We start from the raw sequence: 27,460 nt of genomic DNA, 5'->3' as shown, positions 1-27,460 counted from the left end.
ACTTAACAAGGGGATATATGTAAGAGCATTCTCATCCCACCCCTATCTTCAAACCAAAAATTACACTACAACCCATTTTATTTTCTCTCTTCATTTCATTAAATAATACTTTTATACATTTTATCATTAACTTTTCTCTTTTCTTCACTCACAACCACTTTCAAAATATATTAAAAAATTATAGGAGATGAACAGTAACTTTTCAAATATACAAAAAAATCGCTACTTTTTTTAAAATATAAAAACTCTTCACTTATAACACCTAGAATGACTCTCTAAATTATAAAAACACCCCTCACATAATATGAGGGGTTGGATGAGAATACTCTAAAGGATATATGTAAATGCCACTTAAATTTAAATGCTTTAACTTGGATTTGTGGCAACCGGCAATACAGCTATACAAGTAAACGCCTTCACGCATTTGCTCCATTACCACGTGAAACATATTGATTGAGACATGTCACCATAAATTAATGAAAAAATTGAATGCCGGCCAGATGCTTTAAAAAGTGTCATCAAAAGCTTTCAAAGTGTTTTTAAAGTATTACAGTTTATGATATTAATATTTTGAGGCATTTAATCTTCTAGTATTTGCCAATAAGAGCAATAGAGATTGTTGAAGATTATTGTATTGTACACAGGTTTAAATACTATTTAGATATTTACACAAACTATCCCAAACTATACTATTTTGCATTCGTGTCTAATATTCCCCTGCAAGCGAATGACGGGGAGCGATTTGTGACTTGGAATGTAAAAATGCAAATTCCTGTGTTGGTAGCGATTTTGTAAAGATGTTGCAATTTGATCTTGTGGATATGAATTGTACACGTAGGTTTCTTTGAGCAACTGTTTCTCAGACAAAGTGAAAATCAACTTCAACGTGCTTTGTTCGTGCGTGAAATACCATTAGGGTTTGTACACAAGTTTAAATACTAGTTAGATATTTACACAAACTACCCCAAACTATACCATATTTGTATCTAATATCCCCCTGCAAGCAAATGTTGGGGAGCGATTTGTGGCTTGGAACGTAAAAATGTAAATTCCTATGTTGGTAGCTATTTTGTAAAGATAGTTGCGATTTGATCTTTTGTGGATATGAATTGTACACATAGATTTCTTTGAGCAACTGTTTCTCAGGCAAAGTGAAAATCATCTTCAACATGCTTTGATCGTGCGTGAAATACTAGATTGGTAGTAAGATGGGTTGCCCCAAGATTATCACACCAGCGAATTGGTACAAAAGTAGTGTCAGCCCCAAGTTCATCTAATAGAGCCTCTAACCAGATTAATTCATCTACGGCTAGGCCCTTGTATTCAGATTATGTATATGACCAAGATAATATTTTCTGTTCGTATGATCCAGGATAAAAGATTTGAACCCAAGCCCAGTCAACATACGAAAAGGCACAAATCGAAGAGAATCCCTACCGGTGAGCGTCAGTGTAAGGTAAAAGATGGGAGATTGAGTCGTGACAAATAAGCAACTCATTTAGATCGACGTTAGAGAATAAGAGGATCTCTTCCAACGAGTGTCAATGTAAGCTTGAAGAAAATAACCTGAGTTGTGACTAATAAGCTTGAATATCAGAGCACTAGAGAATGTTGAAAATGATTGTATTGATTAATAATATGAATGCGAAATTATTAGGATTTGGGCACGAGTTCAAATACTATCTAGATATTTACATAAACTATCCCAAACTATACTATTTTACATTTGTGTCTAATACTGCATAACTTTGCTAAGGACGTGTGATGTATGATTCATATGAAAGTTTTGTTACTTGATGGTAAAAGAAAATTATAACCTACATAAGCAATGCATGAAAAACCCATAAGCAATTTATTACTATTATTAGTAGGGAGAAACCTTAACCAATGCCAATTAAAAAACTTCGCATTGTTGATAAATAAAAGCCCTTTTTAAATGTGATATACTGATTGTTTGTAAAGAATAACTTGCAGAGTTATATGTCATTCCAAGCATACTGATTGTTTGTAAAGAATAACTTGCAGAGTTATATGTCATTCCAAGCATAAGCAATAAGTATATCACATTTAAAAAGGGCTTTTATTTATCAACAATGCGAAGTTTTTTAATTGGCATTGGTTAAGGTTTCTCCCTATTAATAATAGTAACAAATGTTAATTATAAACATGATTCATATAATTTGTCATTAGGCCAGGTCTAGTGGGCAGCAAATAGGGGCGAATTTAGGCGAGAGCATCGCCCCACCCCCACCCGTGTGGTGGGGGGGGGGGGGGGGCACATATTTGTCACTGGGTTGTGTGATGGACATGCTGACTTAGCGATTGTGGAGTGATTTGTGGGCTACAACACCGCCCCACTGAGCTACATATCGTCCCCTTGGCTACGTGCCAAAAATCCTCCCATTTTATAGCCCCTCCACTACACATAGCCAAATTACTTATTATATCTCTTAATACAATAGCATTCACAACCCCATTTTTGTCCATATATCCACAATTTAGGGGAAATCACAAATAATTTGTATTTTTTTATTCCACATTAGCACCACATCCCCAATTCTCACCCACACCTAAATTGAGGGTTCTACTTTTGTAAGTGGAAGAGAAAAGATATAATAAAAGTATAATAAATAACTATTATTCAATTAAATTAGGGATATATATGGGGATGAGATGTGAATTTAAAAAAAATAGAGCTAAATTTAGAGTATTGTGATTTTTAGTTAAATTATATGTGGGGTGACTACTGTGAATGTGAATGCTACATATGCAACCAATGATCCCTACTTTTAAAACCTGACACATGTTTAGTTCTTAAAACAGACTGTGTGTTGCCACATATGTTATATTTATCAAAACGATAATTTTATCATTTACTTATATTACATTATGATCCTTAAACTTTTGATTAAATATTACATTACTATTATAAAATACCACTCACCAATCACCACCACATTACACCACATGTCACCATAACCCATCACTTTGCTCAACCTCACACCATTGTAACCACAATCCCCTTTCTTTCAATTATTTTCTCATTCATTTGTCCAATCGCGATCCATAAAACTCATAAACCATAACATCAAAAGTACCATCGGAACACAACTCCATCATCCCTCTTACTTCTTCTCCCGCCTCCTCTTTTTGGCCCACACCATCCTTCCATCACATTCACCATCACACATAACAACATTCATCCTCATTATCACATTTATCACCCCTCATCCTTCACCACCACTGTATTCTTCACCTTCAAAAACCACCCTAATCTCTAGTCACCCATCCTATCACCCTTTCTCCCTCACTGATCTAGATGTCGTGGTCTAATAAAAAAATTAAAGTACATATATGTTTCTAATAACCTTAAACTAGTTAGGGCGAGTAGGGTGTTGAACCACGAGGAGTAGGTGGTCAGTGTAAAGTGCAATTAATACATTATGAACTTATAGTTTTGGAGTGTTGATCACACTAGCAATTTTGTACGTTTGAAATAAACAATCACATTACAAGTTGTAAACAATTAACAAGAAACAAATCAAATTTGGGATTCAAGCATGTAACGAAAAACAATCTCATGTCATTTAACAAATTAATTATTAACAAATGAATCTGATTAACTAACTAGTCAAATCTTAGGCATCAACAAATGTAAACATACGACACTGGTAATCAAAGGTTCCTTGCGAGTGTGACTCAATTAAGGACAAATGTTTGTTTTACCACACTTAAACTAATCAGTAAAACTCTATGAGACACGTATCACAACAATTGGCAAACTAATCGTTCTGATTGAAATAAACCTAAACCTACTGAATGCTCGACAATACCAAACATCAATGCTCATAGATTATTAATCAATAATTACAAATAGTTCAATTCTAAAACATGAGAAATACTAAAAGATTACAATACTCTACATCTTCGTTAGATCTTCAGATGATAAGTGCCATAAGGAATGATAACTAGATGATTGGAGTGTCTGGAATTCGTCTCTTGGCTCCTGGTAACAGCTGGAAGTTGTGATGGCTCTCTAGAACTCATCAAATGGAAGTTATATGCAAAACCCTAATTTTTCCATCTTTTTAAGTCATCGCGTATCGCGCTAGGGTTTCACATGGTCTATCACGTAGCGTGATAGACCGAAAGCCAACTTTTTTAATATATTGTCAATAGCGTATCACGGTGGATCATTTCCAACCCCGCCGCGTAGCCCGAAAGGCCCCTTTCATAGAAAGTTTGGTCTTTTTGCTCCATCTGCTCTGTTTTGCGTGTCGGTCATCCTGGACCCTCATTCCATACTCTTTCAAGTCCAAATTAACTACATTAACACACTGTGACCTTTAACACAATAAACATGTATGAAGTACCATATTTCGTACAATAAACGACTAAAACTATACAATTACACTAATACATGAACAAAATATCCAACCATCGCTCACTTGTAATAAAAATCCAATCATTTAGAACAACTCAAACTACACACCTTTGAATCCCCTAAAAACCAAATCTTCCCTCGACTTCAAGATTACCAATCCCAATATTTATATAAATTATCCCATTTATCACACAACCCTGATCATTGTCTTTGTCAACTATATTTCTAAATCCCCATAACTCACATATTCAAAATCTAAAAAAGAACATTCAAACATTTATATAAAACCTCTCCTGACACTGAGTGACATGTACACCATTAACTTTAACTTTGATCTATACCATTATTCTTGTTCTATAATCATATAATGTTATACACTCTATGCTTTTTAATTATGAATCATCCACATAATAAAATATCGTCTAAAGTACTAGCACTAAAAATAACAATAATATAACAATATTAAAAAATATTAATATCAACACAATTTCTACACAAGAAATTAATATCAACATCAAACTAAACTATAAAGCCTAAACCTTCAAACTAAACTATAAAGCCTATGTAGGCCCGGAAAAATACAAAACAATATCAAGTTATCACCACCACCACCTGCCATCCTATTGTATTCTCTTTATTTTCTTCTTCATCCTCTTCCTCACGTATCCATCCTTTCTCTCTCTACTCTCTCTCATCGTTCAACGCAATCTTTTCTCTTTTTCTCATTCTCTCACCAATCGATCCATCAAACAAACAAAACCCAGATTCAATCATTCACCACCGTTCTTGATTATTAGGTTGTTTCCAAATTAGGGTTTGTTAGGTTATTAAAAAAATCAAAACTTTTTGATTCAATTCATTGAATTTTTAATCTTGTATAGTGGGTTTAGGTGCCCGAACCAGAAAAGATTGTTAATTTGGATCGATTCTGATTAGGGTTTGATTTGATTTGATTTGATTTTATTATTGTTAAATAGGGTTGAGTTTTTACAAACCCTAATTGTTAGGTGCATATAGATAGATAGATCTGGGTCTGTGTGTGTTAGCTGTTTTATGTTGACTTAGTTGAACCGATTATTATTACTATTATTATTTTTATGGATCGTGTTGTTGGTGGTAAGTTTAAGCTTGGAAGGAAGATTGGGAGTGGATCTTTTGGTGAACTTTATTTGGGTATTATTTTTTTATTTATTTTTTTTAGGTATTAAATTTATGTTCTTTTAGTAAATTTTTATTTTTTTTTTATCATGTGTAGGTGTTAATCTTCAAACTGGAGAAGAATGTGCTGTTAAGCTGGTATTGACCTAATTTCTTGATGATGATTTTGATGTTAAACTGGTTGACTTGTTGATTGATACATGATATGTTTGGATGTGATATCGAACAATTAGGTTTAGATTATGATTTATCAATAGTTTGTGAATACGACCGTCTCGTGTTTTAAGAGTTGCTCTTTTTGTTTCTAGCCAGGGTTGCATAAATTTGTAAGCTTTCTACCTTTTTATGATGATTTTGATGTTAAACTGGTTAATTAGTTTATTGGCTGGTTGATTGATACATCTAATATCGAACAATTAGGTTTAGATCATCTAATAAGTAGAAGTATGTTTTTAGAAGTGAAAACGGGACAATTAGGTTTAGATTATGAGTTGTCAATAGTTTATGAATACGACAATCTCGTGTTTTGAAAGTTGTCTTTTTTGTTTTTGTTTCTAGTCAGGGCTGCATAAATATGTAAGCTTTCTACCTTTTTATGATGATTTTGATGTTAAACTGGTTAATTAATCTGTTGGCTGGTTGACTGATACATCTAATATCAAACAATTAGGTTTAAATAATCAAATAAGTAGAAGTATGTTTTTAGAAGCTGAAAACGGAACAATTTGGTTTTAGATTATGATTTGTCAATAGTTTTTGAGTACGAAAATCTCGTGTTTTGAAAGTTGTTTTTTTTGTTTTTGTTTCTAGTCAGTGCTGCATAAATATGTAAGCTCTCTACCTTTTTATGATGATTTTGATGTTAAACTGGTTGATTAGTTTGTTGGCTGGTTGACTGATACATCTAATATCAAACAATTAGGTTTAGATCATCTAATAAGTAGAAGTATGTTTTTAGAAGCTAAAAACGGAACAATTAGGTTTGGATTATGATTTGTCAATAGTTTATGAATACGACTACCTCCTGTTTTTAAAGTTGTCTTTTTTGTTTTTGTTTCTAGTCAGGGCTGTATAAATTTTTAAGCTTTTTACATGTCGACTTAAAAAGTACAAACCGCCATCGATTTTTACTGTATTTGAATAGAATTTTCAATCTTTAGCACGTGTATGCGTTCTTTTATCGAGTTCACGTGTATTTTATTTGAATACGCGCCATTTTGAATGCAAATGAACTTATATTCTTATTTCATTTATATATTCAGCCTAATTTTTAGTTTGATACTGTAACATTTTAACCTTTTTTACATTTGAATCCGCTTAATTGCCAGGAACCCACCAAGACGAAGCATCCTCAACTTCATTATGAATCAAAGATATATATGCTTCTTCAGGGAGGAAGTGAGTCTTTTAGTCTAGGTTTTTTTAAGCATGTCTTTATTATCATGCCTCATCATGTCGTATCATCGTATGGTGATATGTGATAAATGCATACTAATATACTATTAGAAATAAATTAATACGACTGTTTATTTATCTTTCTATAATGAAGCTGGAGTACCTAGCCTTAAGTGGTTTGGAGTTGAGGGTGAGTACAATGCAATGGCCATTGACTTACTTGGACCGAGTCTTGAAGACCTTTTTAACTATTGCAATAGAAAGTTCTCCTTGAAGACGGTTTTAATGCTTGCAGACCAATTAGTAAGTGCCATTAATCTCGCCTTTTTATACTGTTATTGACTTTAAGTCCACTTATAATTTATAAAACTTTTGTAGATAAACAGAGTTGAGTACATGCATGCAAGAAGTTTCCTTCATCGTGACCTAAAGCCTGATAATTTTTTAATGGGCCTGGGCCGCAAAGCAAATCAGGTTCGCGCTTCTCGTTATTTTTGCAAAAATGATAAGGAGATTTTAAATTATTAAATTTACAGATTTGGATTGTTAGCTTTTAATAATCACAATCGAACGTTACCTTCTTGATAAATGTTATAACATATATACACAAATAGTCCTCCAACTATTAGATTATTGAGTAAACTACACAAATAGTCTGTGTAAAATTCTAGCATTGTTAAATGTTTGGATTTAATTGAAGCTAGATTACGAGAATGAAACTTAAGTGACTGAAAAGGCCAAATTAGAACTTTTGTACATTATTTTGGCTGAACCGCAAGGACTAAAACCGTATTTAACTTTACATATTTTTATGGTTCTTTTTATGCAGGTGTATATCATTGATTTTGGCCTTGCGAAAAAGTATAGAGATCTTCAAACTCAGAGACACATACCATACAGGTAACTTGATTAGCCTAAAAAAGAATGAATATTTTTAATTTATTATTTCTATATTTTGGAACCGTGACTATATTATGTCATCAGGGAAAACAAGAATCTCACGGGCACGGCTCGTTATGCTAGTGTCAACACACACCTTGGCGTTGGTGAGTAGCTTTTCATACTAGTGGTTTATTTTGGTATTATAAATATGATAAATATTTTTTTTAAATTGCAAATACTTTATAAATATGCAGAACAAAGTAGACGTGATGATCTGGAATCACTTGGTTATGTTCTCATGTATTTCCTAAGAGGAAGGTGAGTAAATGCTTTGGTTTAATATTTTCAACTTTATGTTAATATACTTTCTTTCTTAATCTACAATATATTTGTGTTTTTTGGGTTAGTCTTCCATGGCAGGGACTGAAAGCAGGAACTAAAAAGCAGAAGTACGATAGGATTAGTGAAAAGAAGATGTTTACTCCAATAGAGGTGTATATTACTTAAAATTTCTGTAGTTACGCTCATATTGTATAAAACTTACATGACACTAAATTTATTTCAACAGGTGTTATGCAAGTCATATCCATCAGAGTTCATGTCATACTTCCATTACTGTCGATCATTGAAATTTGAAGATAAACCTGACTATTCATATCTAAAGAGGCTTTTCCGTGACTTATTTATTCGCGAAGGTGCTAAATTCTTGATATTTTCATGGTTCTTTTACATTAGTTGAGCATTATATGCGCGTGTTATATACATACTGAAAGGTTTACTTTTTCAGGGTATCAGTTTGACTATGTTTTTGATTGGACCATGTTGAAGTATCCACAAATTGGTGCCAGCTCAAGAGGAAGAGTTAGTGATAATCTTTACTTGTGCTACTTATATATTTATGTCATTTTCTAGAACATATATTTATCATGTGTGTGTTTTTGCAGATTCAAAGCGGGATTGCTGGTCAAAATGTTGGTACATCTGCGGAAAGACCAGGAAGAATCTCAGGTGAGTTTTAGAAGTAAAGGTGCCTGTTTTCTGTTGTTTATTTATTATCGGGTCGATATGGGTTATGTTTTTATCTCTGTAGGGTCTATGGGTAAAACTAAAATAGATAAAACTTAAGATAGAAGTGGCCCAAAGTGTGTTAGAATGCATAAAATATGATTTCAAATAAAGATTTTTTATGAATATTCTTGAGTGTGTCTATATTATTTGTTTGAGCCTGCTTACAGTTATTGTTTGCTTTTTTTCTTGCAGCCGTACAAGATGTTCGTGAAACGCTCCCTAGAAGAAGCCCTGTAGGTGGGCCCCGCCTTGAACTTTCTAGAAACAGGATTTCAGACGATGTACCTTCATCAAAAGATGTGGTAAGTTTCTAATTTTTATTTGTTTAATATCCAGATTTAAGAAATATACAACACTTGTATATAATGGTAACAATGATACTACCATGCGCAGCAACCTGATTCAGAAAAGGTCCGATCTTCTAGAAACGGGAGCTCATCAAAACGAGCATCCTTTTTAAGCAGCAGTAAACCAACTTCTTCGGTAGAAGTGACAGATGGCAGAACGAGCCGACACATGTCAAGTAGTGGGGCCCGCGTATCTAGGGCATATGATAACAAACAATTGGCGGCGGGCTTGTCTAAGGGTGGCCCTGAAGATCATCTCAGGAGCTTTGAGTTGCTACAAATCAGGAAGTAAAACGATATAACGTGTTACAGTTATGCATTAAAAGAAAATCTAAAACCTGCAATTTTAAGTTGTGTTTTAGGGGACTTTGCAGTCTATCTACTAGTATCTGATAAGACTATTGTGCTGTCGTTTATGCGCTTCGAAACAAATGAATTTTTCTTTGAATAATTTCGTGTACTTTTGGAAACCTGTTTAAACTCGTTGCTTGATTGCCTATTTATAGAGTTATCCGGTAAATTCTTAATCTTAAGGTTCCCTCCTAGTGGTTTTAGTATATGAAGTTGGTGACCCAACAAGTGGTTTTAAACTCGGCTTGTGGGTCGGTTGTCAACTTTTGTAGGCTTGGTTGCCTTCTACAGGGTGTTAACTAGAAATGAGCTACGAGTTTGCGATCCCCGTTAGAATCATTGTAACAGTTTTGTTATTATCTAACGATCGTTTAACAGTTTTGTTATGATCTATCATTTTGACGGGAAGTGAGATCATTCGGTACGATACCGGTACCGAAAAGTACCAAAGCCGAAAACGATTGAAAAGATCAAAGGATAAACTGAATATTGAAAATACTGATTTTGTCAGTTTGGTATTGGTCGGTATCAGTATCATTAAAAATACAGAGCGAAACCAAAAAACATGAAAAGAGAATATTGGTATCGGTGGTGCTTGGCGCACACCCTTGTTATGAGGTTGCTGCACTTTTTTTGGCGTTAGGATGCTAAAGAGCTTTAATATTAATCGTTGCAAATCGAAAGCATGAAAATTTGAAGAGAGAACTTTGGAGAGAAATTGATATATTATTTATTACATGAAAGAAAACACTTCAAAATCTACTGTATTGTCAAATATTCAAAATTAAAAATTAACTAGCGTAATTAATGACATAAATTTAGATAACCAAATGATTAGAAGTTGTTAAAGGTTGAGTAAAAACGGCAACTTTGAAATTGGAGCTCTCGATTGTGGAATTTGGGTCTGGTTTATTGAGATGTTTTCATCTATTACTTATGGGCCATGTAACTTCATACGTAAAGCATGTAATATCAAACGTAAAGTTATGCTCTTTTTCAAGACGAGTCATTTTCTAACAAGGGTTGGTGTTTAGTGTAGTCTGTAAGTGGTGGGTTATAAATATATAATTGAAAACTGTAATCTTATAAAACATCAAACTTCACTCACATAAGAAAATATGTTAAAATCTTTTTGACATGTTCTTTCAAGTTTCAATCAACCAACCATTTGTATTACTTGTTGAAGCATTTTTTTTTTTTTAACTTTAGACTTCACACTTTTAGTTGTTCTATAAAAGTTTATTCAATAAAAAATTTCAAAAGAGCTTAATTTGTTTTATAGAAATATTTAAAATATTACTTTTTCTCTAATGCATGTTTTATTTATTCTTTCTACCAACCGTTTATTTTATTTGCAAGTGTCAAGTATTATTTTTATAGGCATTGATCTATAGAAGTTTGAAGAATTCAATTTGCTTTCCAAAATCTTCATTTTTATAAAAGAACAACTTGAATGATAATATGATATCATATCTTGTACTTGACTTGACTTCGTGAATCTCCTATTGATCCTGTATCAATATTTAATATCTTATAATCGAGTTTATCGTTTTTGTGTTTAAACGATGATCTCGTCATTGAGTGTATCATGTTTTTTATTTCGCCTTTATTGGTCAAACCTCTCCTTGATATATGATCAAACAAGTTGTGAATTAGTATATATGAGTTATGGCATAATACAACCACAACACCACCCACCCACCCACCCACAACCCCACCAAGTAGTACATTAATGATACAATGTTTTTATGGAATCGATCCACTTTTGAGCACGAGTAGATATTTAGCGCCAAACTCATTCCCAGGAAATAAGTCAAGAAGAAAAACTCGGGACCAGGAAAGAAAGCCGACATCTAGGTGCCAAACCTTCCCGTCAATGTGAACTCTTAGGAAGATTAGCATGTTATCCCTAAAGTAACTTTTATCCGTTAAGCGGCAGTACACAATAAGTACATAATTTGCCAATTTGGCCGAAAAAGTTGCAACCAATCATGGATATAACCTCTCAACAAATAAGTACACAACTTGCCAACTGGCCAAAATGTAACACTCAAAAACCAAACCTACTTATGATATATTTGTAAGTAACATCAAATGATGGATACATGTACAAAAGTGCACACACCTGTGTGGATAAAGTCATGACTCATTGACCATATTGAGTATGTATGGTCAAATAATTTCTAGCCTCTTAGGGCTGCCAATCTCTTCTCCAGCTCATCTATTCCAGAACTGCATACATCACAAAAGCCAACATGTTTCAATACAATTATGGAAATCTTGTGCACCAAACTAATGCAAATATACAGAACTATAATGGGCCAAAAGGTGTAGCAGTTTATAATAATAATTCAAATAAATTTCACCTGCCAGCATCCTCGGTATTTTTCCCGGCGATTTTTCCTTTGGGGGCTGATGACAACTGTGAAAAGATTAAGAATAATCAAATCAGCCAACCAACTTATACAAAAAGACACTTAAAATCGGAGTAAATTATCACAGCTACAAACCTGTGAAGCCACATCAACACCAATCTCATCTAGCACCTGCAACATAACAAATAGTAAATAAACTTGAAAAAACAAAATTCATTCACAGACCATCTCTACTTTTATGACAAAAAAAGTGTTCCTTTGGGTTATCTAGTCCTATTTTCTAAATTATCTGACTTTTATAATTCAATTGCTTGTCCATTGGTTAAACTAAACATTTGTTATTATTATTTCTAATTATTAGTTAGGACATCATTAAGGTTAACGGTTAAAACATCAATTACCAAACTTCCGTTACCGTAAAACGGTTAGTGGGAAGTTGGCGCCAAATCGTACCTATATATACGAACATATGCTGTGTGTCAATATGATTTACCAAGATTATCGATCAAATTATTATATATCGAGTATCCATCCTGCTCTATAATTTGTGTTCGCAATCAAGATTCAAATTTGACTGCTTTACTTGTTCATTTGTGAGAGTATAATCAAGTGTGAGTGATTTAATTCTATCCGCTACCACAACATCAATATCACTTAAATCACTTAAAAAAATAACATCCAAAAATATCCATAATCAACCATTCAGGCGTAAAAAGAACAGCTTTATGAAGATTACCTGGTTTGTTAGCTCATCAGTTTCATCTTCGGCTTCATCATCATCAAGAACATCATCTATGGCCTCTGACATCATCTCAGTCTGCAGAAAGAGAGAGAATAAGTCATTCTAACTATACATCCAAAAATGATCATTTGTGATTTATACTGGATGCGTGCAAAGTATCTTACAGTCATATCCATTTGTGCAGATTGTTTCTGGAAATCTTGCATCACTTTCATTTGTTTTGCAGGAGCCATTTCCTGCACAGAAACACATTTACATGATTATATATTTTTATGCATCATAACGAAATTCATGAAAACCGAACATTATTGTACGGTCACTTATTACCTTATTCATTGCTGACATTGCTTTAGTAGCACCTTTCATCCCAACGGCCACAGAAGAGTGTGCAGCTAATGCCTGCAAGAAGTTAAAACCATAAGAAACTATCATATAATGTAACTAATAATGACACTATTATATATACACACACATACCTGTGTATGGGTCGCGATGCCTCTCATTTGAGCTCGACTACTTTGTAGGTTGGCGATTTGCTGTCTAAGCCTGACCAATTGTCGTGCTAGAATCTTTGTAGCCGCCTATGCAAACCAACATTATATGACAAAAAGAAGTATCATATTTTATTTTTATAAATATATGAAATGTGAACTTAAAGTACACAACTTACCTCATTTCCCGTTTTAGCTGTTCTCTTAATCTCAGCAACAAGCTTCTTTTCCTGTTGCAGTCATAGATATTGTTTATGCATCAAACCGAACACGCTTGCTATCGTTGTTATAATATCATTGAGCTGAAAACAAACCTCTAATTGCAACGCTGTGATTTCCCTCTCTATGCCTGCATCACAATAGCAAACATTTAGTTCAATTCGATTGGAGTGTTGTTTTTCAATTCATTTATACATGGTGGTAATCTGTAAAGCCTTTGCATACAACATACACTCAACAAATGCTACTCGGTATAAAACTTTCCATTTCATCAAATCAATGCCCGAAAACAGATACTGGTTGTGATCATAATAATATAGCAGCATATTCCATGTTACAATAAATTGATTGTTCTGTTCTATCATATATAAGATGAGAAAGCTCTGACCTCTAGTAGCATTGGACATTTCTCGTTTACTCTCTCGAAGTGCTTCTGAATCATCATACAGAATATGTTAGCAACTGATTTCAATATAAAAAATTAACATGATCAAGAATAAAACTGAACGAATAGGCCAATTAAATAGCAAGCGTGAATATAGGCAATTAAAGATGAACGGGTGAAGTAAGTAAATTAATAATTAGGGCAGGGGGACCTTTGGGGGTGGGTTTCTTCTTGAAGATGTTCAAGCTCATGATTGATCGTATGCCAACAAGATCTTGATGAGATATATGATCACACAGAATTCTTTTTTTATAAAATAATAATACCAGTCGGCCGATAAATCCAACCGAAGAGAAGAGATGGCCTTTGTTTTTGTATGGTGATCTTCATTGATAAGCTGGTTTAATTTAATTTAATTTAATTTAAGGAAAGGAAAGGAAAACCCTCGGAAAATCATTTGCTTTTGCTTCTAAATCACAGGTAGGTGGACGAGGACTCGTTGAAAGACTTTTAGTTATGAACCAATATCGGAAATAAAGCTTCTCATACGATAGTAGTTCTAACCACTCAGCCTAAATACAAAAGGAGCGTTACCTTTATTGATATATTTATCAATTTACCACTTATTAAAGGAAAGTAGAACATTAAATTGTAACAACGGATGTTTTTCAAGAGCTATGTTTTTTTGAGCTACACCATGAAAAAGATTTTAATAAGTTTCAGAGGGTTTCTCGACTTTTTCATAATAACAACATAAAAAATAACATGTTAACCCATCCAATTTTGTGAATATTTTGTTTCATTTGAGCATAGTTTTCCATGACATGCTTCCTGTACAACATTCTGATCACCATCGAAGGAAAAATTAATGTTGACATAAATTTTTCAAATCTGATAAAAGTTAGAATCATTGATACGCATGAGGGTGGCATGTGAAAGTGTTCGCAATCTTTTCTTACATTTTAATAGTTGAGGGAAAATAGTCAGTATGCCAAATCCCAAACCTTTTGATAATTTCAAAAAATGCCCTTAAAAATAAACTTGAAACCGAATCATGTTTAAAATTCTAGCTTTCATACTTTTGACATTTTAAAGTCAACACTTTGAACCCATAACAAATTTGATGATAAATCTATTTTGCATTATCAAACTTTTAAAAATACTCAAAATTTTCATTTTTGACCCGTAACAAATTTTGACCTAAATGCAGTTAACTTGTATTAAACAATCTATTTACCAACTTTTGACCCATAAAATAAAATTTAAGTTCCACAAAAAACCCGAAATAATTTTCATTTGAAAAACATGATTTGCTGTTGATTTTTGAAATTCACCAAGTATTTTGAAATATGTAGTAAAATAATATGTTAATATTTATATATACAAAAATATATAGATATTATATAAATATAGTGTAAAAGGAAAGTGAATCATTATTGATTTATTACACATATTAGAGTATATTAGTTTTAGAGGGAAAAAATTGTGAGAATTAAACAAAACATGACAAGTGTCTACATTTATTTTATTTTATTTTATTAGGATAGGTAGATTATAAAGAATGAGCTTTTAAATCAGATGAATTGATAGGTTGAAAAAAATAATGGGAATGGAAACTAAATCCCATCAAATCCCACATTTCATGGGATTTTAAAATCCCACCTATTTTACAAGGACTGTTACGGAAAATAAAGGATTGTTTTATTAACCCCAATCAGTACTAGGGTGACAGATGGGTTGTGTTGAGTCGAAACGGATCATGGGTCGGAATTGGTCAACTAAAAAAAGAGTTGTTTTGGTTTGGTCGGAACGGGTCAAAACAGGTTTTGGGTCGGGATTTTTTTTAAGGACGAGGGCAAAGGCGGAAACGTTTTAGTTTTTTTACATTTTCCGTTTTTGATTTATATTTTGAATTATGATTTTTTTTATTAATTTTTTTGAATTTTTTTTGGAGGGTTAATAAAAATTCAAAAAAAACAATAAAAAAATCATAACTCAAAATATAAATCAAAAACGAAAAATGTAAAAAAACTAAGACATTTCCGTCTTTGCCCTCGTTTTTCAAAAAAAAAAAACCGAGAATGAAGAAGATTCCAATTCCAATACATATTAACCAACCAAACACATGATAGGGATTCTCAAACATTCCATTCCATTCCAATTCTAAATCCTTTAAAAAAAGTTCGTAAAACGAACGCACCCTTAATTTTCATAATTCCTTTCTATAAACTACGGTTACTATCAATTTAATTAACAAATATATAAAGAGTCACGCCACCTACATACATACCGTATTATGTGTAATGGAGTGGAGTTAGTTAATTGAGATAACGTTGATGGCTTGACTAACAAGAGCATTCTTAACAGTTTTTAAAATTTTTGTAAATGAGTTTTGTAAATTATAGGATAGGATTAAGAGTGGTTATGAGTAGAGAATAGGGAAAAATTAGTGAGTTTTTGTAAATTTTGGGGAACATTGTTTGCCCCAATTTATTTTTTAATATTTGTTAAATTGATTGTGAGTAGAAGAGAGATAACTATAACGATAAAGGTATAAAAATATTATTTGATTAAAAATAAGAGAAAAATGTATTGATTTTTAGTGCAACTTTAAAGATATGGATAGGGGACCTACTAGGAATGCTCCAAGAAACGCACTCAAGTTATAATGATATTGATGGTGATGCTTAGGGCTGAGATCGGTACCGTACCGGTACCGAAAATCCCGATCTCGAAAATCTCAAATTTTGGTACCTGTATTGAAATGTTCGGTTCGATATGAGGACAATACCGATACCGAAAACTCAAAACTTTGGCACTGATTCGGTACCAATTTCAGGTTCAGTACGAATCGGTACCAATACCGTATTTGTTCATCCCTAGTGATGCTGGGTTATTGAGGCGTCACTCCCTCATGTGGCTTTTTGATGGCGCCCCAATTCACATGGTGTGCAGCAGGGATGGACACGTAGTACCGGGTACCATTCGTATAAATTCGGTATCGTTTTTTTGTGGTTTCAGGATCGATACGGTACCGGTATTTTTCTAACTTTTTGCCTCCGGCACTAGTTGTGACATCTGCCCCGATCCGACCCGACCCAGGTACCCGTTTCTCTGACCCGATCTCTTTCTTTTATGAGTTAGTATTTATTTATGCTTATATTTTACTAATAATAATACTTTCCTTCCCGCCTCTTTCTCTCTCTTTCTTTCCGCCGTCCCGTCCCTCTCCTTCTCTCTTTCCGCCTTCTTTTCCCTCTTGTCGCCGTCCCGCCCTTACGCCTTGTTTCCCTCTTTTTCTTCTAACTCTTTGCTTGTCCTTTGTTCCTTCCCGCCTAAGGTTGTCTGCGCAGCTCCACGCGCCAGACCCCTTACAAGGAATCCTGCGTGAAGACCACCTGTTTCAACGTTACGCGAGACGAACTCTTCTCGCAGCGCGCTAAGGATTTGTAGTTCTTCTCGCAGCGCGCTAAGAATCGTAGTTCATCCCTCGACGCACGAAGAATTATAGTTCTTCCCGCGGCGCGCTAAGAAATGTGATTCTTCCCGCGGCGCGCTTAGAAATGTAGTTCTTTCCGCGACGCGTTAAGGTTGGTTCTGTCTGCCTTCGCGCTCGCGCTCTCTTGACCTTCTGTGTCTGCCTTCGCACTCAAGTCTTCTCGCGCTAAACCCTTTGAGTTTTCTTCTGTTTAATCTAGCCGTTTGCTTTTGAGTTGTCTTATCTTTTGAGCTGTTCTGCTTTATGTCTGAAAAGTTACTTTCGGCGCAGCATGCGCACCAACCCCATTGGTTGGCAGAAAAAGTGACTGACATAATCTTTTGAGATCTGCTTTTGCCATGCTTGACCAGTACCTTTTTCTGAACCGCCCATGTTTTTTTTTTACTGTTCCCTGTCAGCTTTATCTTGCCTCTGCAGCTGCCATATCTTTCCATATCTTTTGCTTTTGGATTCTTATGCTTTTTGATATCTTTTGCTTGATCCTGTTAAAGATCCTTTCCCCTTTTCTAGGGATTATGTCTCCTAGGGTTTTCCTATAAATAATAATAATATTTTCATTACACTACACACACAAAACACTTAATCTCTCCTGTTCTCTTGCTCCTTGCTCTCTCTGCCGTCTCCCTCTCTGCCTCCGTCTTCCTCCTGTTCTGCCCTGCTTTTCCGGTAATATATATTATATATAATAATTTACTTATTAATTATGCTAACTTATAATCAAGACTTAAAACAAATCATTAAAACAATAATCTTATTTATAGGTTAACTTGTGCTTGTTTAAAGTTGGTTCTTGCTTTATCTTACACCGCATCGTTTATCAAGTGAGTAATCTCGTACCTAATCCCTTTTTGCTTTTAATGTTTTGGGATGTTCATGTGTTCATACAAACTTAGAGTCTTAAACTTGTTTATGAACTTTAGTCGCGCAGTATCCCATGTGTTGAGGACGTAGACTTGGCTGTTTATTTGTATGTGTGGATCATTAACCGTCTTGTCGGTCTATTCCGCAGTTTTCATGGTACCATTAGATGAACACGGGAGAACTATCGTTTATGATTTTCTCTTTTGTTTACACATGCACAGTTTGTCTTGTTTGTGAGCTCAATTGTGAGCACTGGCAGTCTTATGAATCTTAGAGTTGGTCCCGATCAGATTACACCCTTGTTGAAAACCAGACATACACATGTTGCGCGCAGATTTATTGTTATCTATGTATTGTATTAAACTTGATTTCTCACCAACACGCAAGTGTTTGACGTTTATTTTAACACATGTTCAGGTTTGCAGTAGCTGTTTTGGAGCTTGTGGACACCTAGGAAGTTTTCTTTATTTTGGACCTAGATTAAAATGTATCAAGACAAGTTATTGCTGTTTTATTATTATGATTTATAATATATTGATTTATGATGATTTATGTTATCTTGTGTTTACCCTGCGCGTGCGCGAATGAATGTATTTATTAAATATTGACACCCAATAGTGTCACGAGTAATGAAACAATATGTGGCGCCCCGATGTATAATCCGCCTTTGGTCGGGGTGTTACAGATTGGTATCAGAGCTCGTTGACTTTAGGATAGGTGGTTAGACGTAACGGCCTAGAATACCTAAGAGTCCCTTCTCGCGCATGAGAGAAATCTCATGTTTGCGCGCTTATTGTTAATTACTCGTTATTTGTGAATATGCTCGCGCTTGCGCAGTATATGATTTTATGTTTTATTTCGCGATATTTCGATTTTTGTTGAATTTCGATTTTTATTGATTTTACTTACATATTCGTTTGTGGGATTTGAAAATCCGAAAAGTCATGGTGATACATGAATAGTTGATTTTCAATTTCCATTTACGATTATGTTCTGAGGTTGGAGACTTGAAAAGTCATGGTGATACATGAATTGTCAACCTCCAATACTCATTTTCTTGTATATTTTATATTGAAGATTGGAAAGTCATGGTGATACATGAATCGTCAATCTCCAATACTCGTTTACCTCGTATATTTTAAATTGGGAATTCGGAAAGTCATGGTGATACATGAATTGTCGATTTCTGATTCGAATTTGTTACCTTTATTAAGTCTGCAATTAGGGTCATTTATTTTACTTTAACTTTTGATAGCATCTAACTCCGTGAAACCAAGCTTTATAAGATTAAAACTTTGCGATAAAAACCAAGATATTAACTAAAATTAAAAACTTTTATAGAATGCCTCCGCTATCTCGCCGATTTCAGAGAAGAGAAGCCTCGCGCATGCGTAGACAGCAACGTTCCCAGGAAATGGCCGCCGCGATAGCCCAAGCTTTGAGCCAAAACAATACCAACACCTCTGGTTATAACATTAAGTCCTTTAACGCGGGTAACCCTCCAAAGTTCACAGGTCTTGAAGGAGCCACCGTGATGCTCCAGTGGCTTGAGAAAATAGAAAACACTTTCCTCCACACCCAATGCCCCTCAGACAGACGAACCCTATATGCTTCCAGTGTCCTGGAATCCAGAGCGCTTACATGGTGGAATGGAGTAGCTCATGCGCGTGGCGCAGAGGCTGCTTCTAGCATGACATGGGAGGAATTCAAGGAAATTCTTACGCGAGAATTCTGCCCTCCCAACGAAGTTAAGCGCCTGGAGGAAGAATTCTGGAACTTGAAGCAATACAGTGGCGAAGCGCGCGAGTACGCGACGCGCTTCCACGAGCTAAGCTTACTGGTCCCTCACCTTGTTACCCCCTTCACGCCGAGCAATCGAGAAATTCCTTGGGGGTCTCCCCATGGAAATTCAAGATTCTGTATGGGCCAGAAACCCAGTTACCCTCTCTGACGCCATCGAGTTGGCCGCTGTGCTCAGCGACAACCATGTCAGAGCAGGAACCCTGTTCCTGCGGGGAACTGAGAAGACCAAACTCACCAAGACTGCCCCTGAACCAACAGAAACCAAACCAGAACCCTCAAACCGTAACAACCTCAAGCGCAGGCGCAAGGCCTATGCGCTTACCAACCCGCCCATTGCCAGCAACCCGCTTACCAACCCCCAGTTTACGCGCCTAACCCTCTGTCAGCCTACCCAACACCTCCTGTAGTCCACAACTATGCCTTAACCAATCCCGCACTCCCTGCCCCGCCAACTAAGAAACCTTACACAGGAAATCAACCCTTTTGCCCAACCTGTAGATTTCACCACCCAACCCAAACCCCGTGTCGACTTTGCAACCGATGTGGCCGTACTGGTCACACTACTGAAAACTGTAGAGTCCTTCCCGCCAATCCAATTGCGCCAACACCACCAGTCTACCCGCAGAACCCACAACCAACCTACCAAAACCCACGACCCAGATCGTGCTTTAACTGCGGTGATCCCAGTCATTTCCGGAACGCATGCCCGAGACTACAAGTGCAAATCACACAAGCGAATCCGGTGAACCAGATTTCGAACCAAGTGACACGCGGGCGAGCTTTTAACATAACCGCGCACCAAGCGCAAGCGAATAATGACGTAGTTAATGGTACATTTTTGCTTAACGGATTTTATGCTTCTGTACTTTTTGATACTGGCGCCGATCGAAGTTTTATCTCTCGCGCCTTTGAGCAGAAGCTTGCGCGACCGCGCGATAACTTAAAAGAAGATTTTTCAGTTGAATTGGCTAATGGCGAAACTGTTTTAATTAACTCTGTGATTAAAGATTGCACGCTTAACCTTAACGAAAACGATTTTCTGATCGACCTCATCCCCATGCCTCTTGGGAGCTTTGATGTTATTATTGGTATGGACTGGCTCTCGAATAATCGCGCCGAAGTTATTTGCGCCAAGAAGATGGTTCGCATACCTCGAGAAAATGGTGATCTTCATATCTACGGCGAAAAAACCCTCCCGCGGTCTTAAGCTTATGTCTTGCGCCGAAGCCCGAAGGCTCATGCGGAAAAGGTGTATTGCATTCTTAGCTCATGTGGTTAAACCTGCTGAAGAAGAGAAGCTTCGCGATATCCCTGTTGTGCGTGATTTCCCTGAAGTTTTTCCTGATGATCTTCCTGGTATCCCTCCCGCTCGTGAAGTCGAGTTTCGTGTTGATCTTGTCCCTGGTGCTTCCCCCGTAGCTAAATCTCCTTATCGTCTTGCACCCGCTGAGATGCAAGAATTGGCAAGCCAACTTCAAGAGTTGACTGCTAAAGGATTCATTCGCCCTAGCTCTTCGCCCTGGGGTGCTCCGGTGTTGTTCGTTAAAAAGAAAGATGGATCGTTCCGCATGTGTATTGATTACCGCGAGTTGAACAAACTCACCATTAAAAACCGGTATCCCTTACCGCGTATTGACGACCTCTTTGATCAACTCCAAGGTGCCTCTTGTTTTTCCAAGATCGATCTCCGCTCTGGCTATCACCAGTTGCGCATCCGCGATGAAGATGTTCCGAAGACTGCTTTTCGAACTCGTTATGGCCATTTTGAATTCTTGGTCATGTCCTTCGGTCTAACCAACGCACCCGCCGTTTTCATGGATCTAATGAATCGGGTGTGTAGGCCCTTTCTTGGATAAATTCGTGATTGTGTTTATCGATGATGTTCTGGTGTATTCTAAGACCAAGGCCGAGCATGAGCAACATCTTCGGTTGGTGTTGCAAAAGCTTCGAACCGAGCAGCTCTATACTAAGCTTTCCAAGTGTGAATTCTGGTCTGATGAAGTACAGTTTCTTGGTCATGTTGTAAACAAGATGGGTATTCATGTCGACCCATCCAAGATTGAAGCAATCAAGAACTGGATTACGCCATCCTCTACTACCGAAATCCGTTCCTTTCTGGGCTTAGCTGGTTACTACCGGCGATTTATTTCGAACTTCTCAAAGATCGCTTTGCCTTTAACAGCTCTGACGCACAAAGGTAAACCGTATATTTGGGGCTCGAAGCAAGAAGAAGCCTTTCTAACGCTCAAGCGTTTGTTGTGTGAAGCTCCTGTTCTTGCGTTACCTGAGGGTAATGATGATTTTGTCGTGTATTGCGATGCATCCAACCAAGGTCTCGGTTGTGTTCTTATGCAACGAGGCAAGGTTATCGCTTACGCATCAAGGCAACTTAAGGTTCATGAAAAGAATTATACAACTCACGACCTCGAACTTGGTGCAGTTGTTTTTGCCTTGAAGATCTGGAGACACTACCTTTATGGTACTAAGTGTATCCTCTACACTGACCATAAAAGCCTTCAGCATATCTTTGATCAAAAGGAACTCAACATGAGGCAACGCCGATGGAACGAACTCATCAGCGATTACGATTGTGAGATCCGGTATCATCCTGGTAAGGCTAATGTGGTAGCCGATGCGCTCAGCCGAAAACCCTGCCAACTTAACTGTATCTTGCCGCGCACCCAGCTTCACTTCGCGCCGATTCAAAGCAACCTTGAATCGCGTATTCGTGACGCGCAGCGCGCATCCATCAGTAATGGTAACCTTCGCGCAGAGTTAGCGTGTGGCGCGGAAGCGCATTTTGTCCCTAATCTGAGTGGAATTCTCTGCTATCTCAATCGCATCTGGATTCCCTTTGATGAGAATCTTCGCGCTGATATCCTGAGTGAAGCACACAAATCTCGATATTCTATTCATCCTGGCGCCGATAAGATGTACAAGGATTTGCGCATTACTTATTGGTGGCCCGGTATGAAAAAGGATATTGCTGTGTTCGTAGCTAAATGTCTGACTTGTTCTAAAGTAAAAGCTGAACACCAACGCCCATCTGGTTTGCTCGAACAACCAGAAATTCCTACGTGGAAATGGGAAAGTATAGCGATGGACTTTATTACCAAGTTACCTTTGACAGCAAGCAAACATGATAGCATTTGGGTAATAGTAGATCGTTTGACTAAGTCTGCTCACTTCCTGCCCATTCGTGAAAACTACCGTGTTGAGCAACTCGCGCAGCTTTATGTCAAGGAAATTGTCTGCCGCCATGGTACTCCTTTGAGCATCATATCCGATCGCGATGGCCGTTTTATATCTCGCTTTTGGAAATCTCTCCAATCTGCGCTAGGAACTCGCTTGGACATGAGTACGGCATATCATCCTCAGACTGACGGTCAGTCTGAGCGAACTATTCAAACTCTTGAGGATATGCTCCGATCTTGTGTTCTTGATTTTGGAGGTAATTGGGATTCGCACCTGCCTTTGATCGAGTTCTCTTATAATAACAGCTATCATTCTAGTATTGGTATGGCCCCATTTGAAGCACTTTACGGTCGTAAGTGCCGCTCCCCGATTTGTTGGAGCGAAGTGGGAGAAGCTCAAATCACAGGACCCGAACTTGTTCAAGAGACAACCGATAAAATCGCCAAGATCCGTGATCATCTGCTGACTGCCAGAAGCCGACAGAAGAGTTACGCAGATCGTAGGCGGAAGCCTCTCGAATTTCAAGTTGGTGATCTTGTTCTCCTCAAAGTGTCGCCCTGGAAGGGTGTTGTCCGCTTTGGGAAGAAAGGTAAGCTTGCTCCTCGTTATGTTGGTCCATTCAAGATTCTCGCGCGTGTGGGAAAAGTTGCCTACAGACTTGACCTGCCGCCCGCGCTCAGTAATGTGCATCCAATGTTCCATGTATCCAATCTCAAGAAGTGTTTAGCTGACGAGAACCTTCACATTCCACTTGATGAAGTTCAAGTTGATGAAACTATGCATTTCGTTGAGAAGCCTGTTGAGATTATGGATCGCGAGGTAAAGCAAACCAAGCGCAGTCGTATCCCTATCGTGAAAGTTCGTTGGGAGTCCAAGCGCGGAGCCGAGTTTACATGGGAAAGGGAAGATCAAATGAAGATCAAGTACCCGCACCTGTTCTCGGCGCAACCTACTTCGAGATAAATTTCGGGACGAAATTTCTTAAAGTAGGGGAGACTGTGACATCTGCCCCGATCCGACCCGACCCAGGTACCCGTTTCTCTGACCCGATCTCTTTCTTTTATGAGTTAGTATTTATTTATGCTTATATTTTACTAATAATAATACTTTCCTTCCCGCCTCTTTCTCTCTCTTTCTTTCCGCCGTCCCGTCCCTCTCCTTCTCTCTTTCCGCCTTCTTTTCCCTCTTGTCGCCGTCCCGCCCTTACGCCTTGTTTCCCTCTTTTTCTTCTAACTCTTTGCTTGTCCTTTGTTCCTTCCCGCCTAAGGTTGTCTGCGCAGCTCCACGCGCCAGACCCCTTACAAGGAATCCTGCGTGAAGACCACCTGTTTTCAACGTTACGCGAGACGAACTCTTCTCGCAGCGCGCTAAGGATTTGTAGTTCTTCTCGCAGCGCGCTAAGAATCGTAGTTCATCCCTCGACGCGCGAAGAATTATAGTTCTTCCCGCGGCGCGCTAAGAAATGTGATTCTTCCCGCGGCGCGCTAAGAAATGTAGTTCTTTCCGCGACGCGTTAAGGTTGGTTCTGTCTGCCTTCGCGCTCGCGCTCTCTTGACCTTCTGTGTCTGCCTTCGCACTCAAGTCTTCTCGCGCTAAACCCTTTGAGTTTTCTTCTGTTTAATCTAGCCGTTTGCTTTTGAGTTGTCTTATCTTTTGAGCTGTTCTGCTTTATGTCTGAAAAGTTACTTTCGGCGCAGCATGCGCACCAACCCCATTGGTTGGCAGAAAAAGTGACTGACATAATCTTTTGAGATCTGCTTTTGCCATGCTTGACCAGTACCTTTTTCTGAACCGCCCATGTTTTTTTTTTACTGTTCCCTGTCAGCTTTATCTTGCCTCTGCAGCTGCCATGTCTTTCCATATCTTTTGCTTTTGGATTCTTATGCTTTTTGATATCTTTTGCTTGATCCTGTTAAAGATCCTTTCCCCTTTTCTAGGGATTATGTCTCCTAGGGTTTTCCTATAAATAATAATAATATTTTCATTACACTACACACACAAAACACTTAATCTCTCCTGTTCTCTTGCTCCTTGCTCTCTCTGCCGTCTCCCTCTCTGCCTCCGTCTTCCTCCCTGTTCTGCCCTGCTTTTCCGGTAATATATATTATATATAATAATTTACTTATTAATTATGCTAACTTATAATCAAGACTTAAAACAAATCATTAAAACAATAATCTTATTTATAGGTTAACTTGTGCTTGTTTAAAGTTGGTTCTTGCTTTATCTTACACCGCATCGTTTATCAAGTGAGTAATCTCGTACCTAATCCCTTTTTGCTTTTAATGTTTTGGGATGTTCATGTGTTCATACAAACTTAGAGTCTTAAACTTGTTTATGAACTTTAGTCGCGCAGTATCCCATGTGTTGAGGACGTAGACTTGGCTGTTTATTTGTATGTGTGGATCATTAACCGTCTTGTCGGTCTATTCCGCAGTTTTCATGGTACCATTAGATGAACACGGGAGAACTATCGTTTATGATTTTCTCTTTTGTTTACACATGCACAGTTTGTCTTGTTTGTGAGCTCAATTGTGAGCACTGGCAGTCTTATGAATCTTAGAGTTGGTCCCGATCAGATTACACCCTTGTTGAAAACCAGACATACACATGTTGCGCGTAGATTTATTGTTATCTATGTATTGTATTAAACTTGATTTCTCACCAACACGCAAGTGTTTGACGTTTATTTTAACACATGTTCAGGTTTGCAGTAGCTGTTTTGGAGCTTGTGGACACCTAGGAAGTTTTCTTTATTTTGGACCTAGATTAAAATGTATCAAGACAAGTTATTGCTGTTTTATTATTATGATTTATAATATATTGATTTATGATGATTTATGTTATCTTGTGTTTACCCTGCGCGTGCGCGAATGAATGTATTTATTAAATATTGACACCCAATAGTGTCACGAGTAATGAAACAATATGTGGCGCCCCGATGTATAATCCGCCTTTGGTCGGGGTGTTACACTAGTACCCTACCGAGTATTTTTGGTACCAGTACCTGCATTTAAGGATTTTGATAACGATACTTTTGGTACTAGTATTGAGCTCATCCCTTGGATGTAGTGGTGAGTGATGCCCAAACAATCACAACACTTGTTTTAGCCAACCGTTTTACTTTCTTTTTGTTTATGCTCAATTTTTTCACAAGACTATACATGTTTTAAAGTTTTAGTAAATGTATTTTGTTTTGTTCAAATGATGGATCATGTTGGTACATTTCAAATCATTTTTATTGATACGTGAATGTTAAGTGAATATGTAAACTGATTTATGTATTTTATTACTGATTTAGTTATGCCTTATGCAAATATTTTGAATTTTTGTTGACGATAGAATAGTTTTATTCGCTATGAACTAGCAGTTTTAACTGTTCGCATAACACTTATTTATTTACTTTTTGTGTATTGAAACAAAGACATTGAGAACTAATATAAACGCGATTCTTAAATTTGTTTTATTTATAATTTTAACATACAAGATTTCCTATGATAAAATAATTATTTCAAGTTTGCTTAATTGATTGGTGTTTACCATCTAAAGTGTTCACATTATGATCATATAAAATTTCAAGTTGTAATTTCGTGGCATAAACGGGCAAACATGTAGAGACTAGGACAATTAATATAACAATAAATATAATAAGGACATTTACATATTTCCCATTTCTAACATCATTTATTACATATTTTTCAAACCTCTAAAAATCAATTACATATTCTCTTTCTTAAAACATATATATTATATATATACCAATTTTATTAAAATAAACTTATCAATTGACTAATTTACTCTTATCAAAATACCCTTAAATTCTAATATTAAAAAAAAAAAATAAAAACTCTTAATCAGTGTTGTAAAAATCACTAGTTGGACAGTGAGGTGGGGACTAGTGATTAATCGAGATTAATCGAGATTAATCGGATCAGACTTTAATGTATAATTTTCAATATCATATATACAGACACACATTTTTATATGCGATTTTCAGTTTTATGCATACATAAACATATCTTGGCCGAAAATTGGCTTGAATCTCGCCGGAAATCACTGGTTTTTAATGGAATCTAGCAGGTAACCGCTAATTTTGGTGAGAATCTTGTCGAAAACCGCTGATATTGGCCGGAATCTCGCCGAAAACTGTCGATTTTGGCAGGATTTGACAATTAATTGATTAATTGGCCGATTAGCCCAAAATTAGTCAGTAAAGTTTGGACTAGTGATTAATCGACGATTGGTCGGGATTTTTGCAACAATGCTCTTAATACTAAAAACAAAAGTAAATATTATAAGTTTATG

General features: G+C 36.6%; 2 protein-coding genes across 2 annotated transcripts; one reads left to right on the top strand and one right to left on the bottom strand.

Moving 5' to 3' along the window:
- The first annotated feature begins 5,214 nt into the window (after positions 1-5,214).
- Positions 5,215-9,536, top strand: LOC143594303 (casein kinase 1-like protein 6). Its single transcript, XM_077073640.1, has 14 exons — positions 5,215-5,557; positions 5,640-5,680; positions 6,871-6,940; positions 7,092-7,240; positions 7,316-7,411; positions 7,767-7,837; positions 7,922-7,983; positions 8,074-8,137; positions 8,227-8,311; positions 8,388-8,514; positions 8,607-8,680; positions 8,764-8,827; positions 9,080-9,189; positions 9,281-9,536. The coding sequence occupies exons 1-14, from the start codon at positions 5,482-5,484 to the stop codon at positions 9,524-9,526; spliced, it is 1,335 nt and encodes a 444-aa protein (XP_076929755.1). The 5' UTR covers positions 5,215-5,481; the 3' UTR covers positions 9,527-9,536.
- A 1,977-nt stretch (positions 9,537-11,513) lies between these two features.
- On the bottom strand, positions 11,514-14,050 carry LOC143594302 (vacuolar protein sorting-associated protein 2 homolog 3-like). The gene is made up of 11 exons (XM_077073638.1): positions 14,009-14,050; positions 13,801-13,845; positions 13,508-13,542; positions 13,373-13,423; positions 13,179-13,283; positions 13,030-13,101; positions 12,867-12,938; positions 12,697-12,777; positions 12,096-12,131; positions 11,952-12,007; positions 11,514-11,817 (listed from the first exon to the last, which is right to left on the bottom strand). The coding sequence occupies exons 1-11, from the start codon at positions 14,046-14,048 to the stop codon at positions 11,769-11,771; spliced, it is 642 nt and encodes a 213-aa protein (XP_076929753.1). The 5' UTR covers positions 14,049-14,050; the 3' UTR covers positions 11,514-11,768.
- Positions 14,051-27,460: the final 13,410 nt, after the last annotated feature.

This window comes from Bidens hawaiensis, unplaced genomic scaffold (genome assembly GCF_021521415.1).
Source record: "Bidens hawaiensis isolate Kalapana, Puna unplaced genomic scaffold, B.hawaiensis_p1.1 tig00043457_1, whole genome shotgun sequence".
In the NCBI taxonomy this organism is placed as follows: domain Eukaryota; kingdom Viridiplantae; phylum Streptophyta; class Magnoliopsida; order Asterales; family Asteraceae; genus Bidens; species Bidens hawaiensis.
The sequence above is the reverse complement of the archived record's forward strand: the minus strand, read 5'-3'. Positions and strand labels throughout refer to the sequence as shown.